We start from the raw sequence: 26,677 nt of genomic DNA, 5'->3' as shown, positions 1-26,677 counted from the left end.
CCTCGCCCAGAAAATTCTCAAATACCACCACCACTGCGACTCTAAAGCCACAACTCAGTTTGGATGGGGAAGAAACAGCCTCACCTGGACCACCTACAGGGAAGAAATGGCAAACACCTGAGGAGCTAAATACCACAGGCCCTCCAATACAAGTGCCCCACATTCTCTATTTCAGGATTGGGACCAAGCACTTGCAGCAAAAATCAAGTCCTATTTGACTTTGAAAAAGCCTGATAAATCTTTTCAAGGAATCCCAAGCAGGCACATTTCAAAAAAAAAAAAAAAAAGCAACTGGAAGCACCATTTCAGGCTCTTCACTTTCTATATTCCTGCACATCTGTGTCATTGACAAACCAGCAGAATTCTCAATGGCAAGCATTTCTACCTAGCATAAAAATATTCTGGGCAGTGCTGGTGCAGAACGCAGAAGTGATGCATCCCTTTCCAGGAACTGAAATAAATGCTTTTGACCTCTACCCATTCCCTAAGCATACTTGACGTTTTTAAGTTTAGGCAATTAATATTTCCTTTCATTGAAAACTTAAGAGCCCACAAGTGCTCCAGCATGCTAAGTATATAGAAGAACTAGAATGGTTTTGTCAAACATTCCCAGTTACAGTTAAACAGATAAATACACCAATAGAAGCTCCTCTCAAAGCGAATACCTGGAGGGCTGCAAACAGTGTGTCTGTCACAGGTGCAAGCTTCCAAGATGGAATAAAGGTGGGATATAAAGACAACAGAAATACAATTTAAAGGATTTCAAACATTAGAAGCCCAGCAACTCTTTCTGAACAGAAATCTACCATAAAGAGTGCAGCACCGAGATCGTCCATCTCTTCAATTCACCTGCTGTACTGCACAAAAAGGCGTAAATTAAGAGAAATTCTCACAAAGAGTTCTAAGCGGAAAGAATACTACAACAAGCAAATGCTGCAATTCAGGCCACATTGAGAAGGAACAATGCAAGCTGTGGCAAAAAGTTGGAAGCTGCTCTGCCGTAAGACGATACCTACTGTGTTTTTAAGGGCACAGGAAAACCAGCAACTCATCCTAGAGTTCCCGAGTCCTGGCTGCCAAGAGTGAACAGCAAACCCGACATTCAGCTACAGCCAGAGTCCAAGGGGGCTGCCCAGTGCAACCTGATTTTCTGCTGCCCTTCTGCATTCATCTTGGTCCTTCTTCCCTTAGCTCGGATCCCCTGACATGCTGTCTCCGTCTTCGGGGTCTTCTTCAGACTTCATCACTCTTGAGAAGACAACTGGGCAGCTTCTAGGGACAGGGCTGTGCCAAGTGGCACCGTCCCTTCCAGCGGGCTGTGCCAACTGCTGCAGCTGCCCCCGCCTGGCACTGGAGGAGGGGGATGCCCAACACCAACGTGGCTTTTGTTTTTACTCCTCCTGCGCCGTAGCGCCAACTACTGCCTCTGCAGTTCAGACACAGTAAATATTGCCCCGCTCCAAAATATCCTGTAAACAATATGCAGACAGTCTCACACCAGTCCAGAGCTATTTTTTGATTTGCCCGGTACTTGATAGCTGAGCGATCGAAAGAAATAGCTAATAATATATCCAGTGCATGCTCAACCGGTGAGTAATACGTGACGGCCGCTGCCGGCCAGAGAGGCAAGAATGTGCACAAACTGCTCACACCACGAGCGGGCGACATATGCTACTGACCCAGGCGCTGCGCTCCCTCTAAGAAGCAAATACAGTACGTTGTGCCCAATTAGCTTTCAAGTGACACTTTCCAAGGGAAACTAAGCCACTGTAAAATAGGGCATGATCAGTTCTACCAGGGACCCCTGTCATTAACCAGTACGGGCTCCCAACAGCTTAAGAGCCGATCGCGGCTTTGTAATCATATGACTGCGTCCAGCGGAGAGGAATGCAAGAGTCTATTTTGACAAAAGCATCTCAGATGTTTATTTAGAAGACACACGTGCCCCTGCTTTTCTAAAAAAAAATTAAATAATTAAAAGAACTCTCCTTTTACAAGCACGGACCCCATTCTGAAAGCCAAGGAGGTTTCAGTTTACTTTTGCTGCCAGGCTGTCTCCTTGCTGGCTAGTTGAGAAGCCCCATGGAGGTTTGTCAAACCATCAAATAGACAACACAGTGATTAACAGGGCTAGGGATGCGGTGCTCCCTTTTCTCCTTTTCAGTTTTAACAAGGAAGGCACACTCTTAAAATGCCATCTTTAGCACAGTTGGATGACACCAGCTTTGAATCTTCCAGATCAAATGGTCCAAAGGGAGCCCATGAAATATGCGGGGGGGGGGGGTAGCCCTCTGGACTATTAAGACAGAGGGACTGAAAATACAATTTGCTGAGGTGACCCTTCTTGGAAAGTTCTAATGGTGGCTCAGAGGTCGGTTTGTGGTCTAGGGGACATTTGTCCATTCAATAGGCGAACTCCAGTTCCCCCCACCCCCATAAAAGACTCATGGACAACAACATTCAGCATTTTAAAATAGAAGGATCCCCTCACTCATCCCCAGCCACAAAATGCTTGCCTAAATAAGGTCTTGCATTGATACCACTCTGGTGATGCTGGGAGCAGCCATTGACAGCTTCTTTGGTTTGCCTCAGTGCTTGGGCTCAGATAAGCTGCCCCAAAGAAGTAACACTTGAGAGACTGCAGCAGTACTCAGGAGATCTACCAGGTATGGGCAGATGAGCTAACATTACAGCTCCTTTTTCCTGAGTGGGTATGCATGTATACTTCATGTCGAAAGCACTTGGAGACATAGATGAATTGTTGGCCTTGGATCTGGCGATGCAAGACACAGGCGAACTGTTGGCCTCAACCAACGCTCCCCTCAGCCTCCATTCCACCCATGCAAAACTGCATTGTTGCAAAGGTTGTTGGTCATTTTCTACAATTGAACTCGCTTCCCTGGCAAGGCAGAAGTGCTTGCACTTCTCATAACGCTGGAAAGTAGCAGCTGAATTGCTTTCTACTTCCTGCTTTAACATTAGAGTGAACTTGGAAAACGGTATAGTCTAGGAAACCAGCTGTGCAACCCAGCAGCTTTTCCTCACGAAAACAACATTCCAAGAAAAATGAAACTGAAATGGTTAGCAAAATCTCATATTAATGGGACTAGCAAGTCATTTTGTAAATCTACCATAATTTGGTTTATAATGTTAAGAAGGTTCAAGGGCAAATTAAACTAGCTTCAAAGATCTTAAAAATAAGTTGTTTACCTGACTTGCCACATTATATCTTACTTCCTTCTGCCTACAGCAGGTGCCAAATGAATTTCACATCCAAGTTCCAACCTGGTGAAAAATATTATACTCCCAAGGAATTGGTGGGCTCTTTGTCCCTTTGGTTCCATAAACTCATTCCCACTGCCCCTGCTCCTAAATAAATACATGATTAAATATCCCTTCTGGGGTGAAATTACGTATTCAGGTCTTTTCTGCTTTCTTTGAGTGGGTGGTCTTTGTGTGTGTGTGCATGTGTGTGTGTGTGTCTGATAATGATTTTTTGTGATAGTCTTAATGTGATCTTCATGATATTCACATGTTTATTTTTGGAAGTTTTATGATATTAGCTGTATTAATGACTGTGAATAACATTTAGATATAGGGAACCTCAGCTGTGCAAACGGTTGATCAAATAACCTCAAGCCCGATTCCAGGTGTATGGATTTTTGAATCCGGGGCTGGTGGAAGCAAGATGCTTGGATTGAAAAATGAGGCTGAATCAGGTTCCTGTAGGCCAGAATAAAGAACACAAGGAATATTTATAGTGAGAGGAGTGAAGAAGTCTGCAGGATAGATAAACCAGACACAGTGTAATGGGAATAAGGAGTAAAGGAATTGCTGCAGACCAAGGCAGTGATTTTTTAGGAGGTGGGGGATAAATCATAAGACATGCTTCATCCTGACCAGAATACAGCCCAAGTTGCAAGTCTCCTGCAAGTTTAAGTTCTTTAACCACTCAACCCTGAAAAATGTGAAGGAGTTCATTAGTCTTGTTTAAAAAGGCTTTTAACTACCACGTCCAATGGAGCTTACTCCTAAGACAGTTAGTTACTGAAACCACCTCACTCCTGCTGGTGGGTTTATTCTCCTTTTAATGCTTGACAAAGCATTATCTGCTGCTGTTTCTTTTCTGCCAGTTGTTTTCTTGCTTTTATTACCGTTAGACATTTTCAGCTTCTTTTTGAAGAGAGTGAGATTTAAAGATAATAATACAGAAAATCATATCTGCTAACAATGCTATACATTTATACTATATATAAGCAGCGTTAGAAACTCAGGTATACAAGCTAGGTGCCAAATGGCACCTTAAACTAAGGTCACGGTTGCCACAACAGAATATCTATTCGCCAAGGGGTTGGATGATCCTTAGGGTCCCTTCCAATACTACAAATTTACGATCTTAGAACATGCCATATCACCAACATAGCTGTCAACTTTTCCCTTTTTTTAAAGGGAAATTCGCTTATTCCGAATAGGATTCCTTGCAAGAAAAGGGGAAAGTTGACAGCTATGCACCAAAAGCGAACATGAAACAGATTATAAAGTTTTGCAGATACCCACAATACAGTGGTGCCCCGCAAGACGAATGCCTCACAAGACGGAAAACTCGCTAGACGAAAGAGTTTTCCGTTTTGGAGGTGCTTCGCAAAACAAATTTCCTATGGGCTTGCTTCGCAAGACGACAATGCCTTGCGAGTTCCTGCGGGGGTTTCCCCCCCCCTTTTTCTAAGCCATCAGCTGATCCGATCAGCAGATAAGCTGCTAAAAGTCGCTAATAGCGCTAATCCGCTAATCCGTCAATGGGCTTGCTTCGCAAGACGAAAAAACCGCTAGACGAAGAGAATCACAGAATGGATTCTTTTCGTCTTGCGAGGCACCACTGTACATCCAATGCAGCCCCTGTTGTTTAAAAGGGGTAAATCCTTCCTAACTTGTCTGGTTTTTGAGAGCCTACATATAAAAGACTTACAGTACCTTGAAGTAAAGGTAGAAAGAGGCGTTTGTGGTATGTAATGTACCAAGAGCATGGATTACTCCTGCAGATGAGGGTAAAATGAGACAGGATGTTCTTAAATTACCAGCGGAAAGGGCATACAGCTGCTGTGAACACAGAGAATAGGAATCACTGGGTGCTACCAGCAATAAAGGCTATTAATAGTTTCTGCTGCTTCTAAGGACTTTGAAGTTTTCCAGTTTCTAGATTATCCAAGCAGCGAGGATCAAGGCCACCACTAGACCGGACCTATTTCTTCTTTCATTCTGCAGAACTCAAGTTTTTGTCAAGTTCTCTTCCAAATGGAGATGGACACAGGCTAATAAATCCTCAGCATTTGCTCTCAACTTGAGAAAAACAACACCTGCCTTACAAGGCTTACCAACTGGACTGGTAAGGTGATCTCTCTTGCAGTTAATGACTCATGCCAAATGAGAGATGGTGGTATCACTGAATGCCAAAAGAAAAGGGTGACAACAGAAGTGTAACCTCCTCAGCCCCGCATACCCAATCAAGTGTAAATCTCTGGCCTGCAGTTAAGGTAATGAGAGGTCTCCCTCTCAGAAAAGCCCCAACACAGATGCACCCAGTCAAAAGGAGCTACTTGGTGAGGGCTTCTGAAGTCCTCTTATAGTATTTGAAAACTGAAATCTCTTGTTATTCCTCTGTCACAATCATTTATCTCTGAGCCACATACACTGAGCACTATTACAGCTCGAATTCTAATGGAGCCTTATGTAATCACAGAACTGAAGTGTTGGAAGGAACCCCAAGGGTGATCTAGTCCAACCCCCTGCAATGCAGGAATCACACAGCTAAACAATCAAGCAATGATCATTTAACCTCTGTTGAAAAACCTCAAATGAAGAAGTGTCTATCACCTTGCGTGTTTCTAGGTCACAAAAATCCGCAAAAGAAGTAAGAAGCATAATCTGCCAGCACAATTCACACTAATGTTTTGATATATTTTTATGGGATTTTGGCTTAAGTGGTGGCACTGATTCTCTGCCACCACATTGTTCCAAGGATTAGAGCACACTTCAGAATCAGGTTTTTGCTCACTGCATGTTATCCAAAACTCTGCAACTGGAATGTATATCCTGGCAGCAAGTTATTAGCCCATGCACCAGAATTTGCCTAGGGGACAATTCTAATGCTGGAAACTCTAAGTGGAGCAACTGTAAACAGGAGAATCATGGGACATTCCCAGATTATTCCAGGGATTTCTATGAAAGATACATAGTGTACTTCTTACGCTGTAATTCTCTCTTCCAGTCACTCACTGCCCTGTGAATTCCACAACTGATTAAGTTTCTTTTAAACTGAGTTAGTTTCAGAGTTCCTGTAAGAGACATCAGACTCCCACAATCCTGGGCCAAGGAGCTGATAGTCTCTACAAGGTCAGGATGATTAAATAGGTAACTGATAAAAGTGGCATTCTGTGGGATCTCAAGTAACTAAAGCGAGGGGTGATGCAGCAGTGTGCTAATCTCTTCAGTGACCTCTTGCCCTCAAAGCCCACTCTTCTCATCAGCTTTGCAAATTTAAGCAAAAATTCAGATTCAATTTTATTAAACATATTACTGTTCTGTCTTCTGATCACACCCAGGCAGCCAGTCTAACAAGACACACATTATCCAAACACAATAAAATCCTAAATCAGGCTGAACAACATGACCTAGGAATGAGTGGAACATGAGTACTCAAGGGCTTACAATGAAATCTGTCAGGGCACTTATTTTCGGGGTAACATTTAATAAATCATACCCCAAATCTCCAACATATTTATTATTAAACAGAATGTACATCCTACTTGATTCAGTGGGAGGGGACTCAAACCTGTAAGCAGTTTACAACCAAATAAAAATAAGCATTTAAATCATCTATAAAAAAGTTAAAAATAGGTATTAAAAGAGGCTTCAGTTCCATACTAGCTAAAATGATATTAAAACACATGTAACTTCTATATTTCTGGAAAGGCTTGCCAAAACAAAAAAGTTTTAAGCGGGCACTGAAGGAATACAGTGAAGGCACCTGTCTGATGTCAATATGCAGGGAGGAACATTGCATGGCCACTTGCTGAAGCTAAGCAGGTCCAGTTCTGATCAGTTCCTGGATGGGAGACTACTTGGGAACTGCAGGCATACTACCTTGGGTTCTAGGGTGGGTGGAGGGAATGGGATATCAGCATAAGGAAATATATACAAGGTGCAACCCGAATCAAGAATATTCAAATAATAGTGGGAATTCACTAGAACTAGCCATACTGACAAATGCCACTGTTTGTATCAAAGATTCGGAATTCAATGAGATCCGATGGAATGCTTCCATGCATTTTGAAACCCACTATTCCCAAGGTTCTTCATTTGGAAATTTGCTAAATTGATTGATTGCATTTCCACCCCACCTTCCCTCCAAGGAGCTCAAGGTTCTCCTGTTCCCCATTTAATCATCACAACAGCCCCGTGAGGAAGGTGAGGTTGCAAGACAGTGAGCTTCACGGATGAGCAGGGATTTGAACCCTAGTCCAACACACTAATCACTGCACCACACTGGTTCTCCAAATGCATTGGCTGTAGTTGTTTATGCATGTCCCTAGCCTGCCTCACATGATGCCAGACTACACACAGAAAGAATTAGCAGCAGGGGGTCCCACATTCATGCACTTGGTAACCACGCCTTGCCCCAACTATTCATCCTTAAGTGGCATTTGCTGCCAAAGGGGAAATCAGTATAAAGTGTCTTCATGGGCCATCAAGATCCCTCCCTCTACCGTTGTTTTTGCCACAGATGCTCATGTGAAACTAGTGGCTGTTTGTTTACACACACACACCCTCCCCTTTTTGCTTCTTCCTGCCTCATGGCCCGGACTTGTAGCACGAGAACAACAACACTAGTGATTCTCCTGCCAAGACACACAGAGGCACAGGCTTCCAACCACACAGCCGCTTTTATTTTAAAACAGGCTCCCTGCCAAAGCGAGTGCCTCTGTAGATGGCACCCCACCTTGATGACACTCTGGAAGCCATGCAGAAACACACACAGCGCTCAATCCAGACACTTTTCTTTATCATAAACACAACCAGTCATGATTTCCAGTAGACCCCACCTACTGCTGGTTGTCTGCCTTCCTCATGGGGAAAACATAGGAAGCTGCCATATACTGAGTCAGACTAGTTGGTCCGTCTAGCTCAGTTTTGTTCACACTGGCTGGCAGCAGCTCTCTGGGGTTTCAGGATGGGGTCTTTCACAGTCCAACCTGGAAAAGCTGCTGGGGAATGAACCTGGGACCTGCTACATGCAAGGCAGATGGCTCTTCCTCTATGGGTCTTCATTACAGTCTCTCATTACCTCATTTAACATGATAAGTAGCTTTAATACTATCAAGCAACCAGTGGGGTGCGGTCAGTGGACTAGGGGGACTAGGCTAGTTCCCTAAATATTCCCCAGGCACTTCCTTCCCAAAGCCTGGGAAGCTTCTGCCTGGCTTAGGGAGGGAGGTACGATGCTCATGTGTGCAGCATTGCACATGTGCACATTGTCGTCCCAGTCCTCCTGTCCCCACAATCGTCCTTGCAAGATGACACCTCTGGCCTTAACTGTTCCCCTACAAAAAAATTCACCGCACACTACTGCAAGCAACATATTGGATACCAACATTGCTCACAAAAATAAATATTTTTCTGTGGAGTGTATCTAAGAACGGATTTGCTCTTTAAGTCACAAGTCTGCCTACAGTAGCAACAATTCTGCGAATTTGGGGGTAAGCTGGGGCAGTGGGGAAGTCATTGGCATAGCAGCAACTGGGCACAGTTAGCCAAACTGCTTGGAGTCCCAATACATGGTCCTCAATATGTCAGCATCACTGACTGATAAACAGATACTGTGATGTTCCATGCTAGCTCTTTTCAGACTAGACTCTCTGAAGTTAATAGGTTAGGGCCTGAATACAACCCATATAGTCCTAGACTGTGCCACAGGTGGAGATGAGGGATGAACAAGCTATACCAGCCTTCGTGAAGCTGGCTCCCTCCAGATGTTTTGTACAACAGCTGGTGGGAATTGTGGTTACAAAAGATCTGGAGGGCACCAGCTTGGCAAAGCCTGAACTACACCACACCAAGGTGTTTGCAGGGCAGATAAATCCAGAATGGCTTAAGCAAATGAGTAAATCTTTACAAGTGGACACAGAAGGAGGGGTGGGGAGGAAATGGAAGGGTCACAAGCCAATTGGTCTTGAGGAAAATTTCCTTACACATCTGGAAAAATAGGCATCAGATCCTGAGAATAAACTAAAACTCTCCCATGAAGTTTCTTCAAACTCAAGCCTGCCTCACCCAGCATAGACACGTTCCCTTGGAAAAATATTTGGGGAACTGCTTTTTTCTTATCTTTAAAGCTACATTCACCCTAACTCACGATTTAGCCAAAGGAGGAGAGCATTCCAGAAAGATTAAAACATCACAGGAAGAGACTGACCTTCCTGTTACATGTGGGAGGGACAGCCTGCTCCTTCTCAATTAGCTGGCAGCTTTCTCAGTTTAATTGCCCAGCTCATAAAGTGTGTGTTTTGCAAATGTCAGTGTCTTCACCAAAGTGGGGTGGAAGGACTAAGTCTTGTGGCACCTTAATTACCGTAATAAGGACAGTGCCATCAGTTATGAGATGGCTTCTCGAGGGTAGAATAAATTCCAAGCAAACACCCACAAGCAACAGGAGGAAGCACTTTCACACACTTCTACTCTTCCCACAAGAAAAAGGAGCTTGAAGCTTATGTTTAGTTTGCAAAGAAACAGGACCCCACTGCCACCTCTACATGCAGGCACCACCCCCCCAATCTTACACACAGTCTGAGGGACAAACAAAATTAAATCCAGCTGATGTTTACATGCCATCACTCACACTGGCAAGAGTGCTTTATTTCCGATTATGAAATGGAAAGACAAAATGGAAATATCCCTTTCAAAGGGAAACCAGCAGAGCTTAGCTGACAGATTTGGAGGTGCCTGTGATTTGCGCAGGCTGGAATACTAATGCAAGCAATCCGACCTAAGAGCCTCACTCAAAAGTAGGAAAGTTAAGAGAATTTCCACAATGTGCATGTTTGTAAGAGGTCAGGACTGAAAATCATGCAAGCAAATAGGAGTCGTTTTCGCTAGGGCTGTTTTTTAAACCCACAAACATTACTTAAATTGCATTATTCCCTGCATTGTTTTTGACATTTTACTTCCATTGACATGCACTGAAATTAATTGTGTACATTTCAGCCACAGCTGGCAGCAAGATGAATAAGGTAGGTTTTAGTGGAAGCAGAGCTGTAGTGGAATAGAAACAGTGCTTATTGGGCCAGTCACTGCCTCTCAGTCTAACATACAGGGTTGTTGTGCAGATTAAATGAGGACTTGGAGTAAGAACTATGTATGCCACCTTGAGCTCCTTGGAGGGAAAAGGTGGGCTATAAATGCAATTTATTACATTTATTTTTATTATTTTTACTATTTTTATTGTTGTTGTTGTTATTGCAATGAATGCAGGACGGGATGGAGATGGCTGACGCCTTACATCCCTATGCCAATAGTCAGGTAAACCTGAATGTAGTGCAAGTGCAGGCCAAAGAATCACAGGCCTAAGCCTGCAGCTATTCACTGAGTGTACAAAACTGCCTTACAGGAAGTCAGGCCTGTATCATCTTCTCTGGCTAGCAGGGTTCTCAAGTAGAGGAAAGTCATTGCCAACTGTGCTACCTAAGGCAGTTTTTCACTGTGGATCAGCATTCCTTAATCTGGTGCCCTCCAGGAGTTTTGGATTACAACTCCCCAGCCAGCATGAATACGGGAGTCCTATTCCAAAACATCTGGAGGGCATCAGGCTGCCGTGATGTTGGGGGGCTGAACCTGGGACTTTCCCTATGCAAAGCAGGTTCTGCTCCACCAGTGAGCACCACTGGCCCCTCCTCTGCTGGAAGAGCAATGACTTGACAGTGTACTCTAGAACTGTAGAACAGCAGGTTTTAGATTAACCCTCCACCCTGTAATTAATACAGGCAAGTCTTGACACATTTAACCACTAATAGCATTTCATTCAAGGCACACATTTTTCTTCTCAGAAGAAGTTGCATAAACGTCCACTCCCTATATATGAAAAACACACAAACACACATCAGTAAACAGTTCAGTAAAGTATGCTTCTGAGCAACAGAGCATGCTGAAGTAATTTTGAAGCATGGAAATATGCCATTGCAACACTCAGTTGAGACTCCAAGAAGAAATCTACAACTTGGCCATAATGATTTGGTTGATCAGCAGATCTCCTCAGTTCTTTTAAGCAAAGCTGAAGATCTTCGGCTGCAATCTTCGGAATGCAGACCACTGCAGGGAAGCTGCCACTAATCTGCCTTCAATTGGGTTAAGACTCCTGAGTTTGGAACAAGGAGGGTTATGTCCACTATCACTTAAGTAATAGCTGTGCAATTTGGCACAGAAGATCACTGATCCAGCCAACAGCAATCAGGACCCCACACATATCCGCATAAAATCCATATTCCCATGAGCAGCACAGAGTAGGGAATGCTGGAGGAACTGGAGGAAGGGGGTGCAGTGGTCTGCATTCCACAGCTAGCTCTTTTGACCTGCAACTCCTGACTGAGTTGCACACTAGAACATGCTCCCTCTCTGAAATCCACACTCCACCAAATTCTAGGTGGTCCAAAATCCATCTTTAAAACATATGGTTTATTTCTCCTACAGGTAAAAATAGCTTGGAGCAGCTAGAAAGTGTGCAGCTGCTCCCATCTGTGATGCAAATGGGGCCACAAGTTCCCCTAGGATTGATGCAACATGGTAATGTCCCTTCCTATGAAACTGTATGGAACGTTTCCAATTTCATAGGGAATGGGTAGTCCTCTAATGCCATCTTATTTAAAGCAGGAATCAGCATACATTTGTTTTTTGAAAACTATTGCTGTCACACTCAAGTGGCTTATGTCACAGAAGCAAAACAACAAAAAATAAACACTTTGCTGAGGCTTGTTTTAAGAAAATAAAATAAAAACCAATACCAGGTGTTACAAAGAACAACAACAGTGTTACAAAGAGTGTGACAATTGCATGAGGTTTCTGGCCCTTGAAGTAAGCAATTCCTCCTACAACACCACCACCTTAACTGCTACTCTCTTCCAAGAAGTTTTAAACCAGGATGGCAACCAAGGTGCAAACCTATGTAAACAGTTTGCAGGAAAGCTAAGGCTGTCAGCATAGCCAGTATCAGATGCTCAGCATTCTGTTTGCTCTCAAGAAAAGGGCCACCTTTCCCTTTCATCTGATCACATTAAGGGTCAGCAGAGTCTCCACAAAGCTGTTTGTTGAATGCAAAATCTGAACAAAGGAAGGAAGCTGCCCACTGAATGTGCTGATAACCCTGTGCCCCAATTCAACTCCACAGCCTCCACACCACCCCTAACTGATCTAGGGAAATTTAAGAACAGACCTGTGATCAGCATTACTGTAAACTTAATAAATTACATCAAGGGTGAGTAGAAGGCAGATTTGGATCTACTGCTAGATCTCTTGGGAGACTTGCAATAGATCTACATGGGTTGCTGACTCCAGTAGCAATAACAAAAGGACCTTTTCCACCCAAATTACGTTGCCAAAAGGAAGAAAGTGAATTAGGAGCAGCATTTTGTGTGTGTGAAAGAAAGGAGCTCAAGTCTGGTACTGAAAAGAAATTTCTATGCTTGGAGGCACTCTGTTCTTTTCTTCCAACCATCTTTTGCACCCAGCTCTGGTTGGTGGATCTTGGGGTTGTAGCAGGCAAGTAGTAAATCTGGCAAATCAAACCTAAACTGCCCATTTCTCAGTTACATTATATTTATATCGTCATGGAGCAAGCATGCCAGCAAATGTGAAGGCTGCTTTTAAATTCAAGGAGTGCAGAAACATCAGCATGGGAATCTTGTTTCAAAAAGAGGAGGTAATAACAGCATTCCCATAGTTACACACTGGGCCTGGCTTTCTATGACTACAGACACAGGGTGACCTCGGATTGCCTCAACGTTGCTAATTAATGAGTGATGCAAGCTTATGACCAGTAATTAATCCAGGCACAGCAGAAATTGTAGCATGCAATAGCCAAAGTCTGATCAATGAAATGGAAAACTCACACAGCAAGAGCCCCTCCTTGCTTCTGCTGCTGTGTAAAGGCTGTATCAGGCGGGTGGAGTCATGGGTCTCAAAAAGTACTTTTCCACAAGATACAATTCATGGGGCAAAATCCAGTTGTGATTAAAAAAAACTGCCCAGAAAGAAGATCTACATTTGGAGCAAAGTTCAGCAACTGACAGAAAGGTTAACTTCAGTGTGCAGTCAGATACTGCCAAGTCCGATTGCGATGAAGAGGCTACATTTCTCTGAGTTGCTGGCATATTCTAGGAGGAAATTGTCCTCCTCGAATTTGTTCTCTGTGTTCCTCATTTCTGGCCTAAACACACAACACTTCATCTTTCACTGTCCTGAGTATATGCAGATCTTTAGCAACCATCTCAATGGGCAAAGCTCTGAGTTCTGCCTGCATGAATCTCAACGTCAATCATTAGCCCTCATGAAATCAGTTACAAGCCATTTATATAGTTTATGACAGTTCTGAATTTTTCCCTGTGCGCCTTCCTTTTGAGGGGATCCATTTTAGCCAAAACAGGTGTAGCTAGCCAACTTTATCCCTTGGTTTGCAGCCTATTCCAAATTCCTAAGTAGGCTGAGAGCAAGAGTTGCTTGACTTGAGATGTTACGAAATAAGTGCATTGCCTTCCTAATGCAACAAAACCCAAGCACTTCCTACACACCTCATCTTCTCACTTTACACATCCAAAATGTGTGTTCTCACAAACACACAATGGGCACAACCTTAGCACTATTTCATGTGCAAAACATGCATACACACAAAAAAATGTGCCACAAACGCCTCAAGGAAAACCCTCCTTAAGCGCTCATATTTTTGACATTTGAATCAAAACAGGAGATAAGTTTGAAGAAAAGAATGCTGAGACAATGTCTAAGTTTATGGTACAGGTTATATGTCTACAGTACTGGCTTACATTGGTCTGGATGCCTTTGGCAAGCAGCAATAATTTCCAGACAACAAAGCAAATGAGTTTTTGTAAATAAGAATTTGTTCTTCCAAACAGCTGATACAGCACTAATGATTGATGTATGTGGTCAGGTAAGCTAATAATGGGCAAAGGAGATTCCACCCATTTGGAGTCTACATAGCTATGGTTCAGGGGGCATGAATGTGTCAAAACAGCCTTGACCAACAGGTTCCATAGCAAAATAAGTCTGGCAAAATCTTTAAAAAATGAGCTGCCTCTAAAGAACGAGTTTGTGTGTACACAAGTTCTTTTAATTTATTATCCACTCTTCATCCTAAGGGTCCCTGAGCAGGTTAGAAAGTTCCTCCCTCTAGCATATTTATTGACTCACTCTAAGAGTCACAAATTTCAACAGCTTGCCAAAAGCCATTCATCACCTTCCATAGAGGGATTTGGTCAAGGGTGCACAAGTGGCTTTATTTTACTCTAACCATAATCTGATGAATTTAAGGTTCTGCCTCAGTATAGAGATTGGTTCTGCCTCAGTATAGAGATTGATATGTTTTATACCTCATTTTAACTTAGTATGTATATGCATAAGTCTTAATCTAAAAAACATGTTGTCGGCGGGGGGGGGGGTAGCTTGCTCAGCTCTACTGTTGCTTTCACAATCACAGTCAGCCCAATGTTAAGGTTCCCAATACCACTTTTTCTCCCATATATTAACAATCCATAACACCAAGAAGCAAAAACATGTTCTAATTATGAATGCACTTCAGTACAGAGGCAATACACCTTGTTCCATTTTCACACCTTCATTCATTTCCATATTATTATTACTTATTATTATTTATTGAAGTTATATACTGCCGTATACCCGCAGGTCATATAACACCTTTTGCAAGAGAAATGCAATCACTTCATCAAGATGGTGAGAGAGGTTGCTCTATTCCTATTTTATAAGAGCAGCAGGGAAAAAGAACTGAGGTTAGACATGGACTTATGTGCTGCCTCACAGCAAGAAAGCAACAGAGCTGCAAAGTTCCCCTGTGACATGAGCAGCTCCAAAGCCTCAGCATCAAGCTGTTCCAATGATGGATGGGAGAATCATTTTCTGGGGATTGGTCAAAGACTACCAACAATTTGAGAAGAAGGAGAGACTGAAACCAAACACAGCACACTAAAGGTGTGTGACAGCCACCAGAAGCAGCTAATGAAAAATACTGGAGGAGGGGAGATGCACTCCACAGTTATGGAGCATGAAGGAATAATTATAGATTATCTGTCATGCAATCAAAGCAAAAAACAACAACAAAGTCCTCAAACAAATTATTCAGCGCCTTCCTCTCAGACCCCAACACAACACATAACCTCAATCTCTTCCCATGTGAATTCACCCTGAGGTGCCCCCCTTCCTGGTAACAAGAGTGTGGTTTTCCGACATGCCAAATTAAAGATGACTAATTTAGCATGTATCTTGTCAAGTATCTCAGAGTCTTGTCACTGTGATGACAACCAAAGTCATTAACAGGTACACAACTCTACCGTGAAATTCCAGTACTTGCCCTGAAGTCATCAAGGTTTGCCTCACCTGCCTGCTTACTTCACTTCCCACAGATGTTAATGTGAAGTAATAGGCACACAAATGGATTCAGGCCTGTGGATCAGACACATCAGAGGTTCTCAAACAGTGGTCACAGACCACTGGTGAACTGCAAGCTCCCTTTAGGTGGTCCTGGGAAAAGCTGTGGAACAACTGGATTTCTTCTTCTTCTTCTTTTTTGATGACTGACAAGACCATTTAGAACTGGGACCAGATTACTAAACAGGCTATGGCCCATGATTTTCATACAACAGCACTAGCGCAATATGGGATTTTCATCACTCTACCTCAAGTCTAAATACAGAAACAGGAAAAATGTTGCAACTGACAAACCCAACTTCAAATAACTTTTGTTCACAAGAACAGGTACATTCATCACATTAGAAAAGACAATACTATGGTTATTAAAATACTAGTTAAACATGTGCTTTGCTTTACAGAACAAAAAAAAAGTTTCTTAAGTGGTTGGCTGAAAAAAGTTTGAGGACCAATAAACAACTTACCGTAAGTGAACAGGGCCCTTTCCAATGTATATTCAAATAAAGCATAATTAATCATTTTATGGCTGTTGTCCCAAATCTATATAGTTGGAAGTATGTCTGGCTGGAAGCAATGAAACTTATTTCCAACCATACAGACTACTGCAACAGTTTGACTTCACCCCCAGGAACACACTCCACTGTCTCTTGAGACAGATGGATGACAGCAACACACTTTGGGCTGAGATACAATAAATCTTCATCTTTTGTGAAGTCATGTCAAACTTAATTAAGATAATGTTCATCATGCCTGTATCCATATTTTTTTTAAAAAAGTTCTTAACACATTTTCAGGAGGGGAAATTGAATGCACAATGTGTTCAACAACTCACTTCCAAGGGAAGCAGTTTAACAAGAAGCCTTTTTAGTTCACTTCGGGAGCGGCTGAACAGTTTCCCAGATGAACTTATTTTCAAAAACATGACACGCAGCTTTCCATCTCTTTTGCTCTCACAGAACATTTCCTGGGTGCTCCTATTTCAGCTTTGCTTTGCTCAGCAAGTGCAGAGGATCGCTATGCAGGGGAGGCCTTGTCAACTGCACGTAAATTCTGCCAGCACCAGCATCAGGAGGAGGGCCAAACTCATTCAGCTTTTTATTTGTGTGTGTGTGACAACAAATGCAGAGCTTACGTTGTTGCCCTGGAAAGTGCAACCCATGCAACAGTGAGAGAGAGAGGGGGGGGAGGGAGGGAGAGATCGATCTGTGGCAACTGGATTAAGGGCGAAAACTTTCCTACCTCGGGATTTGGATCTCCATCCTCCCCCACAAAAAAAAGAGGGCGAGGGCTTTGAGAACAATATGTCAAAACAAAGAAGAGCGTGACCTTGCTGCTGCTCCTATTGTCCCTCTCCCCATATGTGGGGTAATAGGATAATGTGTGGGTCACACATTACCCCATTTCCCTCCCTCCTCCAGACGACCCTCCAACTACCTCCCTCGCTGTATCCCCTGGAAAGGCGGGAGCTGCATGCCAGAGCCCCCCGCCCAGTTCCCACTTTCCCTTTCCACCCCTCTGCCCCTCACCCCCACTTGCCCTGAGGCTGCCCCTCCCCCTCTCTTGGCCTGAGGCTGCCCCCCCACTCTCGCCCCCTCATCGCCCTCCTCACCTGGCCCTCCCCCCCAGCCACTCACCCCCCCGAGGCTGCCACCGCCTCCCGCCACCGACACTTCCTGCTTCCTCAGGCGGGACTTGAGGCTCTTCATGATGTTACTGCCGCCGCCGCCGCTGCCCCTCAGACTTCGGGACGGGACGACGCTCGGCGCCGGCGCCCCTTTCCTCGCCCCGCCCCTCCACCCACACCCGGCCAATGGGAGACGGCCAGGCCCCGCTGCAGCCATTGGGGAGGCGGATCCTCGGGGGAAGGGCGGGACTTCCTTGGTCTCCTTCGGCAAGCGGCTCCCTGAGCGAGGACTCCGCACCTGGGTCGGGAGAGGGGCGGGGCTGGCCAGGTGCCTGTGGGGCCACGCCCCCTAGGCGGGGAGGAGGCGGGAGGCTGCGCAGCTTTAAAAAGGGCCGCGCGGGTCCTGCGCTGGAGGAGCGGCAGCTACAGCCGCCCGGGTGGGAAATAGGTAGGGCTGCCCTCTGGACCTGGCATCGCGCTGGCGAAATAGCCAGGAATCAATGGCGCATCGAACGCTCGCGCTGCTAAGATCTGATAAAGTTGACAATCTTTTTTTGGACTTTGCTGTTTTGACTCATGTCCAACTCATTCTACGTGCCCATTTTATAGTTTTGTTTTTCATCTTTTTTTGTCTTGTTTTATATACATTATAAAATGATAACAAATAAATACTGTAAATTTGCCAAAAAGACACCCCCGTACCTTGCTGAAGCTGAGCAGGCCTGGTTGTGTCGCCTGCCTGGTCATCCTTGCAGGGAGGGCTTTCCTAGGTCCTGAAAGCGCACCAGCCACAGGCCCATGTGCACAGGTGCAGGTGCTATTGATAGTTATGGGTCAAGGCCCAGGATGGGTGTAGCCAAGGGGGGCAGTTGCTCTCCCAATCAACACAAATCTAAGGTTCAGCCCCCCTAAAAAAGCTTACCCCTCCCCTACAAATTGTTGCTACGCCCATGAGGCTCAGGAAGGACTTACTCATACAGCTCATGGTTAAACTCTGCAACTCAGTCCCAGAAGTGGCAGTGGGTGGCCACCAATCGAGATGGCTTTAAAAGAGAATTAGACAAATTCATGGAGGAGAGAGCTATCAATGGCTACTAGCTGGGGAAGCTGTTCTCTGCTGCCAGAGCTGGCACCAGAAATGCTTCTAAATACCGATTGCTGGAAACCACAGGAGGGGAGAGGGCTTTTGTGCGTTTCCCACAGACATCTGGTTGTCCACTGTGAGGACAGGATGCTAGAGGAGATGGCCCAATGGCCCAATCCAGGCAGCTTTTCTTATGCTCTTAGAAGGATGGGTGGCTGGGTCCTCACCCCACCCCAAAAATAGGCTTTTAACGGGAAGAGAGGGAAACAATTTTTTTTGTACCCAATGGGAATAATAGTTTTATGTGGGGGGGGGGGGAGAAGATGCAGAAAGATTGCAAGCCAGTCCCCTGCTCCAGACAATGACCCTACTTGGATTGCAATAGGACCCATTGCGGTAAGACTGCCAACTGGCTGGAATTGGCATTGATGTAACCCAGCCTTCCTCCAGCCTGATGCCCTCCAGATGTGTTGGGTTACAAGCCAGCATGACGGGGACCATCTGCATGCAGAGCAAATGCTCAGTCCTTGCTGGGTTGAATGTCATGCGAATCTGCCTCCTGAAGATGACGCTTTCCACAAGAGATCTGATGGCCTATCTCATCAGGGTTGTTTACCATGGGAAAAGAAACCCCAATTTTTTCCACACTGCAGTTAGAAAGGATCCTTCCATGTGAGCTCAGGAAAGAATCTCAGTGGAGAAGCTTAATGTCTGGGGGGCGGGGAACAGACGCTTCAGGCAGGAGTTTAGCTCCTAAGAGGCCTCATCAGGTCTCTTCCACCTGGGCACTCTCCCTACCAGGATCTCCACACAGCTGGAGAGCTTCTGACAAAGGAGAGGAGTCACAGAGGCAGTGACTCTGTGAATCACAGAATTGTAGAATTGGAAGAGGTACCAAGGGGCATCTAGTATAACACCCTGCAGTACAGGAACCACAGCTAAATAAAACCTGACAGATGTCCATTCAACCTCTGATTAAAACCTTCCAAGGAAGGAGAGCTGTAGTCCATTCCACTGTCAAACAGTTTTTACCACCAAGGAGGTTCTTCCTAATGTTTGTTTGGTCAGAATTTTCTTCCTTGTCATTTGAATCCACTGGTAAGGGCCCTAGCCTCTGGAGAAGCAGAAAACAGGCTTGCTCCATCTGGTCATGCTGGCTGCTTAGGGAAGGCTGATGCAGAAGAATTAAAGTCACATATGGAGCTGAAATCTAAAATATGAAGCCATTAGCAAAATGAGACAAGACCCCGGGGAACAGCTTAGATCATAACTGACTTATCAGGGCCCGTCTGTCGCATCAAAGCCTCACGATGCTTTGCCTTGAGAGCATCCACTTCAGTGGCCGCAAGATTCTGTACACAGGTGGGCCAGTTCTCATTCATACTTTAGCTGTGATTCCTGCGCTGCAGCAGGTTGAACTACATGGCCCCTGGGGTCCCATCGACTCTGCAATTCTATGATTCTAGCATGCGATTGCAAGCATAGGTCTGTGCAATAGGAGACAAGAGAATCCGCTGGGATGGGGGGAGGTTGGGAGTTCTTTATGAGCTACAAAGCCATCGCTGCAAACCCTCTGACTGTTCCAAGATCTCTCCGTGCCACCAAACAGTTCCTGTTCTGAGCACAGGAATAGCCAGCAGCTCTGTGCCATAAAGGCTGCTAACCATTTATTTGCACAAGCAGAAGACTGGTGCTAGCAAGAGGTGTCTAGACGAGGTGCATTATGCATGATAAGCCTGGCCCAAAAAACCATGGGAGCACTCACAGAATCCTCTTGCTAGAACCAGTATGGTATAGTGGTTAGAATGTTAGACGAGGATCTGGGAGACCAGAATTCAAATCCGAACTCAGCAATGAAGCTCTCAACTGGGTGACCTTGGGCCCGTCAACACCTCTCAGCCTAATTTTACAATACAGTGGTACCTTGGGTTACAGACATTTAAGGTTACAGATGCTTCAGGTTACAGACTCTACTAACCCAGAGATAGTACCTCGGGTTAAGAACTTTGCTTCAGGATGAGAACAGAAATTGTGTGGCGGCAGCACGGCAGCAGCGGGAGGCCCCATTAGCTAAAGTGGTGCTTCAGGTTAAGAACAGTTTCAGGTTAAGAATGGACCTCCGGAACGAATTAAGTTCTTAACTTGAGGGACCACTGTATTTCAAAAAGTGAAAATCCAAACACAAAAGCTGTTGATCTTTTTTAAAAAATTGCCCAAAGTTGTTTAGGGTTTTTTTTTTTTTTTTTGCAAAATCTCAAAAAATAAGAATTTTTTGAGCCATTTTTCAGGAAAATCGCAAAAATCTAGACTTCTGACATTGGTTGCCATACATCTGGATATCTGGATTTTCCTGGACATTTTTGCAATTTCCGCCCAGACACTGCTTCCAACTGCAGCATTCTGGCTATGTCCAGGAAATTCCGTATGTATGGCAACCCCATCTCAGCCTAACCTACCTCACAGGGTTGTTGTGGGAGTGAAATGAGGAGAACCATGTCTGCCACTTTGAGATCCTTGGAGGGGAAAGGTGAGGTATAAATGCAAGAAAGAAAAAAGGAAACACTATGATCATTGCGAAGACAGGGACTAGCGATGGGTTCCTACCCTCAACTACTCCAACAATTGCAATTCATGCCAAGATGCAGTTTGTCCATTTTAAAGTGCTACACACGGGGAGAAAAGCTGTTGTTTTTTTGAATACAAGATGCTTGGGGAAGACCCCCCACTTTTTTTGCAGATTTATTGCCATATTAAACCTCCCAGGATTTGACAACAAAATCACCAAGGGCCAACTTTGATCAGAGGGTAGCTTTCTGAAAAGCCCCGCATTCAAGACCCCCAACGGAGCGGCCACAATCTGAAAATAAATCCTCTAATTTTATACCTGCCCCCATGCTAGGAATTCAGGCCATGCTTGCGGGTGACCTAAAATTATAGGAGGTTACAGACGTGATATTTATCATTTTAAAAGTAGCACTACGCTGGTGGCTGAGCTGCCCCATGCCTCCTCCTCCACCCCCCCCAACCCCGCCACTGTGGGCTATTTGTAGTTTGGGGCGCATCAAGAACATACCAGACAGCTCTCCCGTCTCCTGCCTCGTTTGTTTTCCCTCGTCCAATACAAATAAGGCAATTGCACGACACGCTGTAAACTTAACCTGCCGGGTGACACACGGCCACAACAATCCGAGGCATGCTCCTTTGGGGTCAAAACCTTCCCCCGTGTTGCCTGAAATCTGCCTTCAAACGGGATGGAAAGCAGCCTGCACCGCTGCTCAAGTTAGAAAGCCCGTGGCATTTGGAAGGAAAGATTCCAGAGTCCAGAGGAAATGCTTTTACAGTTTGGACATTAAGAAGGCACAACTATGTTCACCCTGGCCTCGCGCCCTCTCTTTCCCCACCACCATCAGGACGAATTAGGAGCAATTTGGCCCATCATAAGCAACAAGAATTGTGCAAGCCAAGGTTTAGTCACAGGGACACTTATCCAGCTTAGCCTAACACACTTCAGCCAGTAATCCATCCTTGCACAGTTCAAGTGTTAATGAGAACCTGAAGAAAGAGTTGGAAGGGAGGGAACCGTCCCCTAGTACTGCCCTTCCACAAACTGGGGCGCCCCAGGCATTTTGGACTACAATTGCCAGCAGCCCCTCCCAGCATAGCTGTAGGAGGCTGAGGTGAAGGGCACCTAGATCTATCTCCAACATCAAAGCGGTGAGTGTCTTTGCTGCTATAGCCCCGAAGCACCAGTTAAGGTGGGGGAGATGACTTTTTAGCAGTAGGAGAATCTCCCCGCTTGCAACCTTGCACATGCTGTTGTATGGCAAAGCCATATTTGTAACGCCTGTAAGAAACCCACAAGCAGGATTCAGGCATAAGAGCCCCCTCACTTCTTGCGGTTTCCAGCAACTGATACTCAAAATCCTTGCTGCTGCCTCCAACTGCGGAGGCAGAGCAGATCCATCATGGCTAGTAGCCTTATTCTCCATAAATCTGCCCATTCCTCTTTTAAAGCCATGGCTGACCATCAGCGCCTCCTGTGGGAGCAAATTTAACAACTTTAAGTATGCACTGTGTGAACAAGTCCTTTCTTTTTATCTATCCCAAATCTCCCAACAGTCAGTCGGCAGAGCATGAGACTGTTGATCTCGGGGCCATGGAGTCAAGCCCCACATTGCTCAAAAGATTACTGCATTGCAGAAGGTTGGAATAGATTATACCTTCCAATTCTATTATTCTGCTTGCTGATTCAGCATCACTGGATGTCCACGAGTTCTAGTGAGATGAGAGAGGGAGGAAAACCATTTCTCTATCCCCTTTCTCCATGCCATGCATTATAATATTAGAATAGAATATTCTAATTCAATCCCATGCACAATTTTATAAACCTCTACCCTATTACTCGCCTTTTCTCTCTACACTGAAATGCTGCAACCTTTCTTCATAGGACAGTCGCTCCCTCCGCTTGATCACTTTGGTTACCCTTTCCTGAACTTTTCCTAACTCTTCAATATCCTTTTTGTGGCGAGGCAACCAGAACTGCACACAGTATTCCAAATACTGTGCAATAGGATGCTACCCTCAGGGCCAGCACTGACCCTTGCTTCAGAACTGGAATCCAACTAAGGCCACATCCTCTCTTGCTCTGCTGCCAACACTCGGCTTTACTTTTTGCGTTGGCCTTAGGACTGGCCTGCACAATCGTGGCATGAAGCCGCTGTTCAGATTCCTCGCTGATCTCCTCCAGCAGAAAGGGAACTTTAGCAGCAATGTCAGGTTGAGGCTCACAGTCTTAAGTAGCACAGAACAGCCTTTGTCAACCTGGTGCCCGCTGGTTGAAACGCAGACTCTGCTTCAGGACACATTCTGGCCTCCCCACCGCAGCATCTGAATCAGGTAGGGGCAGAACCCGCGGGCCTCCAGAGGTTGCTGGAGTCCAGTTTCCATCAGGCCAGCTAACACAGCCAATGGACAAAGATAAGGACAGCTTCAGAGTCCTGCGACATCTGGAGGACCACAGATTCCCCATCCCAGTTCTAAGAAGATTTATGTAGAAATACATGATGAAAGCAAGCCCAGCCTATCGTAAGAGCTGTTTGACAGTGAAACAGACAACCTTGGAAGGTGTAAACGCTCCTTCATTGGAGATTTCTAAGCAAAGGTTGGGTGGCCACCTGTCAGGGATTCTTTAGTCATGATCCTTGCAGTACAGGGGTTTGGACCAGACGATCCTTGGGATCCCTTCCAACTCTACATTCTATGATTCCATGACTTGGTCACGCTGGCTGCATCAGCCAAAACAAAACACACACGGTGAGGGGGGGAAAGGAGGATTTTTTTAAAAAAGTCACAACAGGACAGACATTCTTGGCCAACCCCCACCCTTCACTCGCAGTTGAGCCCCTGCAGAAAGTGAAGTCAAGGCAAAGAAAGAGCTCCGACTCCTATCTCCTTCCACTTCCCCGTCCTGGCCCCCACCGCCCGGTAAAGATTCAGCACAAAGGGACAGCGAACAAAGAACGGCAGCCTCACCCAGAAAGAGGCCATCTTTGAACTCTGGCGGACGTGGAGAAGGAAAGGATGGGCGATGCAGAGCCCTGGGACGGCCAAGACGGTGCCTTCAGTCCTCCGCTGCAGCTTGGTCCGCCGGATCATTGGCTCCAATCAGCCAACAGAGCAAGAGGGGACAAGAGGCGGGCTTCTCAGCATGCAAGCTTTGCAGGTATCACAGAGACAGATGGTGCAAGAAGCTGCTCCAACACACACCACCACCACCACCGAGCATGGGAGAAAAGGTCGAGCAAAAAGCGGTGGACCATTTGATGTATTGTAACGGCAAAGGATATGGATAGAGTGAAAAGAAAACAGCCCCATTGGAGGCAGGAAGCTGAAAATCAGATTGCTAGGAGGGGAAAAGGAAGGAAAGGGCTGGGACAATGGAACAGCCCTGAAAAAACACAGCACTTTCTCAAACACGTACCAGAAACAGCTAACTGTGGAGCAAGAGATTGGGACGCACATTAGCAAGGAAGGCTTAGGAGCGGCCAGAGAGAACCTGCCCCAACCTTCCTCAAGCTAAGAGACTAAGAACCTAAGAAGAGCCTGCTGGATCAGGCCCATGGCCCATCTAGTCACAGTTCTCATAGATGCCTGCGGAAAACCCACAAGTAGGATTTGAGTGCAAGAGCCATCTCCCCTCCTGTGGCTTCCAGGAACTGGTATTCAGAAGCATTGCTGCCTCCAGTGTAGAAGCAGAGCAGATCCATTGTGGCTAATAGCCATCCACTGCCCTCTCCTCCATGAATTTGAGTCTCATCGTCTTTCAAAACCATCACTGTCTCCTGTGAGAGGGAGTTCCAGAATTTAGCTATGCGCTGCTGCCCTCCTGGTGTTTCGGACAACTCCCACCAGCCCCAGCCAGGTTGGGGAGGGCTGAACAAGAGCGTGGCTATGCAAGTGGGGCCAGGGAGCAGAGGGCATTGCACCAGATTCAAATCTCCATCCAGTCAAGCGGCTGACTGATGGCCTTGGGCAGCAGGGAGCCTGGCTAAAAGGCCATTTCACAGGGGTAAAGGCCCCCAGTCCACCTGCAGAGGATTTTGTACCACCAAAGCCTCCCATAACTCAACGTTTTCATTCCAAACTCTAGTGCCATTAGCCTCAACCACCAGAGAGACAGAGACAGGTCCAGGCGACAAGCAATGCCTATTTCAGGAACATCTGAAGGATACAAATGAGGAATAGGGTTATTTTTGTTCCAGTTATATAGGGCACTGCCAGAGGACAAAGGGCCAGTAAGAGACGGGAGAAAAGAGGCAACGGATTTCATGGCCATCTCACTCTCCAGCGAAACTGCAATTTATTTATTTAGATAATTTCTTTGTTATACCAGGCTCTTCAACCAAAAAGGGTGGAACCAATCTTTTCTGCTCTGGGAACAGCTCCGCTGAACAGAACTGGATTTCATCCAAAGACCCCTTGCAGGAGTATATTCCATATCTTGGTTCCTGGGAGCTCAAGGTCACTGTTGTACAGTGGTACTTCAGGTTAAGTACTTAATTCATTCTGGAGGTCCGTACTTAACCTGAAACTGTTCTTAACCTGAAGCATCACTTTATCTAATGGGGCCTCCCACTGCGGCCGCGCTGCCAGAGCCTGATTTCTGTTCTCATCCTGAAGCAAAGTTCTTAACCTGAAGCACTATTTCTGGGTTAGCAGAGTCTTTAACCTGAAGCGTATGTAACCTGAAGCGTCTGTAACCTGAGGTACCACTGTAAGAGGTGACATGACAGAAGTTTATAAAATTATGTATGGTGTGGAGAAAGTGGATAGTCTGTTTCCCACCCCACCCCCTCTCTCTTTCTCTCGTAGCCTGATCCAGCAGATTGCTCTTGTATTCTTATGTCCTTTAGGACCTGGACTCTGAAATCGCCAGTTGCCCAGGACAGTGTGCAGAGAAAAAGCTGAGGAACGTTGCAGCCTGTGCTTGCTGACCTCCAGTTGGTCTTAAGAGGAAGGACTAAGAGTGCAAGATCTGCAGAAAACACACATCCCATTCTGTCCAGCTGTCCTCTAACCCAATCCAGCCACCCAAGGTACACCCTGACTGGGTTTACTTTGGGCTCTGAGGACGCTCCATTCCTGAGGCACTGTAAACCACTGTTAAACACATTATGGGCCACCCTATTAGCAGACAATTATGGGTACGAACCTCCACCCACAAAGAACCCCTTTTGCACCCCACTCCTTTGCATTTTCCACTCATGGCAAGAACGCTGATGCCCAGCTAATTATCCCACATATCTACTTGGTCCTGAGAAAACTCCCTTCTCAGGTGACCAAATCTGTAAGAACTATCCACTTCTAAACGACATTGTCCCAGGCCAATCAGGACAAAACCAGTCAATGAAATAAACAACTATTTGACTTTTAGAAGACATTTGAAGGCAGGCCTGTATAGGGAAGTCTTAAGGCTTTATGTTTTATTGTGTTTTTAGTATTTTGGGGGGAGCCGCCCAGAATGGCTGGAGCAACCCAGTCAGATGGGTGGCATATAAATAATAATAACATTATTATATTTAAGAACACAGATTATTTCAGTCCTTGTTAGCTTCACTGCCCTCCCTCCCCTTCTCACATGGCCTTTCACCTTTTTCAATAAGCCCCTTCTGCAGCTACTGCTCATACGTTAGGTCAGCATTCCCCAACCTTGTGCTCTCCAGATGTTTTGAACTGAAAGCCCCATCAGTCCC

The 26,677-nt window shown here is 45.4% G+C and overlaps 1 protein-coding gene across 12 annotated transcripts in view; it reads right to left on the bottom strand.

Moving 5' to 3' along the window:
- Positions 1–24,286, bottom strand: part of UACA (uveal autoantigen with coiled-coil domains and ankyrin repeats) — a 50,827-nt gene extending 26,541 nt beyond the window's left edge. For 4 of the 12 annotated variants that reach the window (XM_083474972.1, XM_083474977.1, XM_083474976.1 and 1 more), the window contains exon 1: positions 17,352–17,573. In XM_083474972.1, coding sequence (XP_083331098.1) covers positions 17,352–17,558 — 207 coding nt within the window. In that variant the 5' untranslated portion in view covers positions 17,559–17,573. Of the gene's footprint in view, positions 1–1,016; positions 1,447–17,351; positions 17,574–23,957 lie in introns of those variants that run through there. The other 8 variants (XM_083474981.1, XM_083474980.1, XM_083474974.1 and 5 more) reach the window with 6 other exon arrangements.
- Between the last annotated feature and the right edge of the window lie 2,391 nt (positions 24,287–26,677).

The sequence above is a fragment of the Podarcis liolepis genome, assembly GCF_965112155.1.
Source record: "Podarcis liolepis genome assembly, chromosome: 14".
Classification (NCBI taxonomy): Eukaryota; Metazoa; Chordata; class Lepidosauria; order Squamata; family Lacertidae; genus Podarcis; species Podarcis liolepis.
The sequence above is the reverse complement of the archived record's forward strand: the minus strand, read 5'-3'. Positions and strand labels throughout refer to the sequence as shown.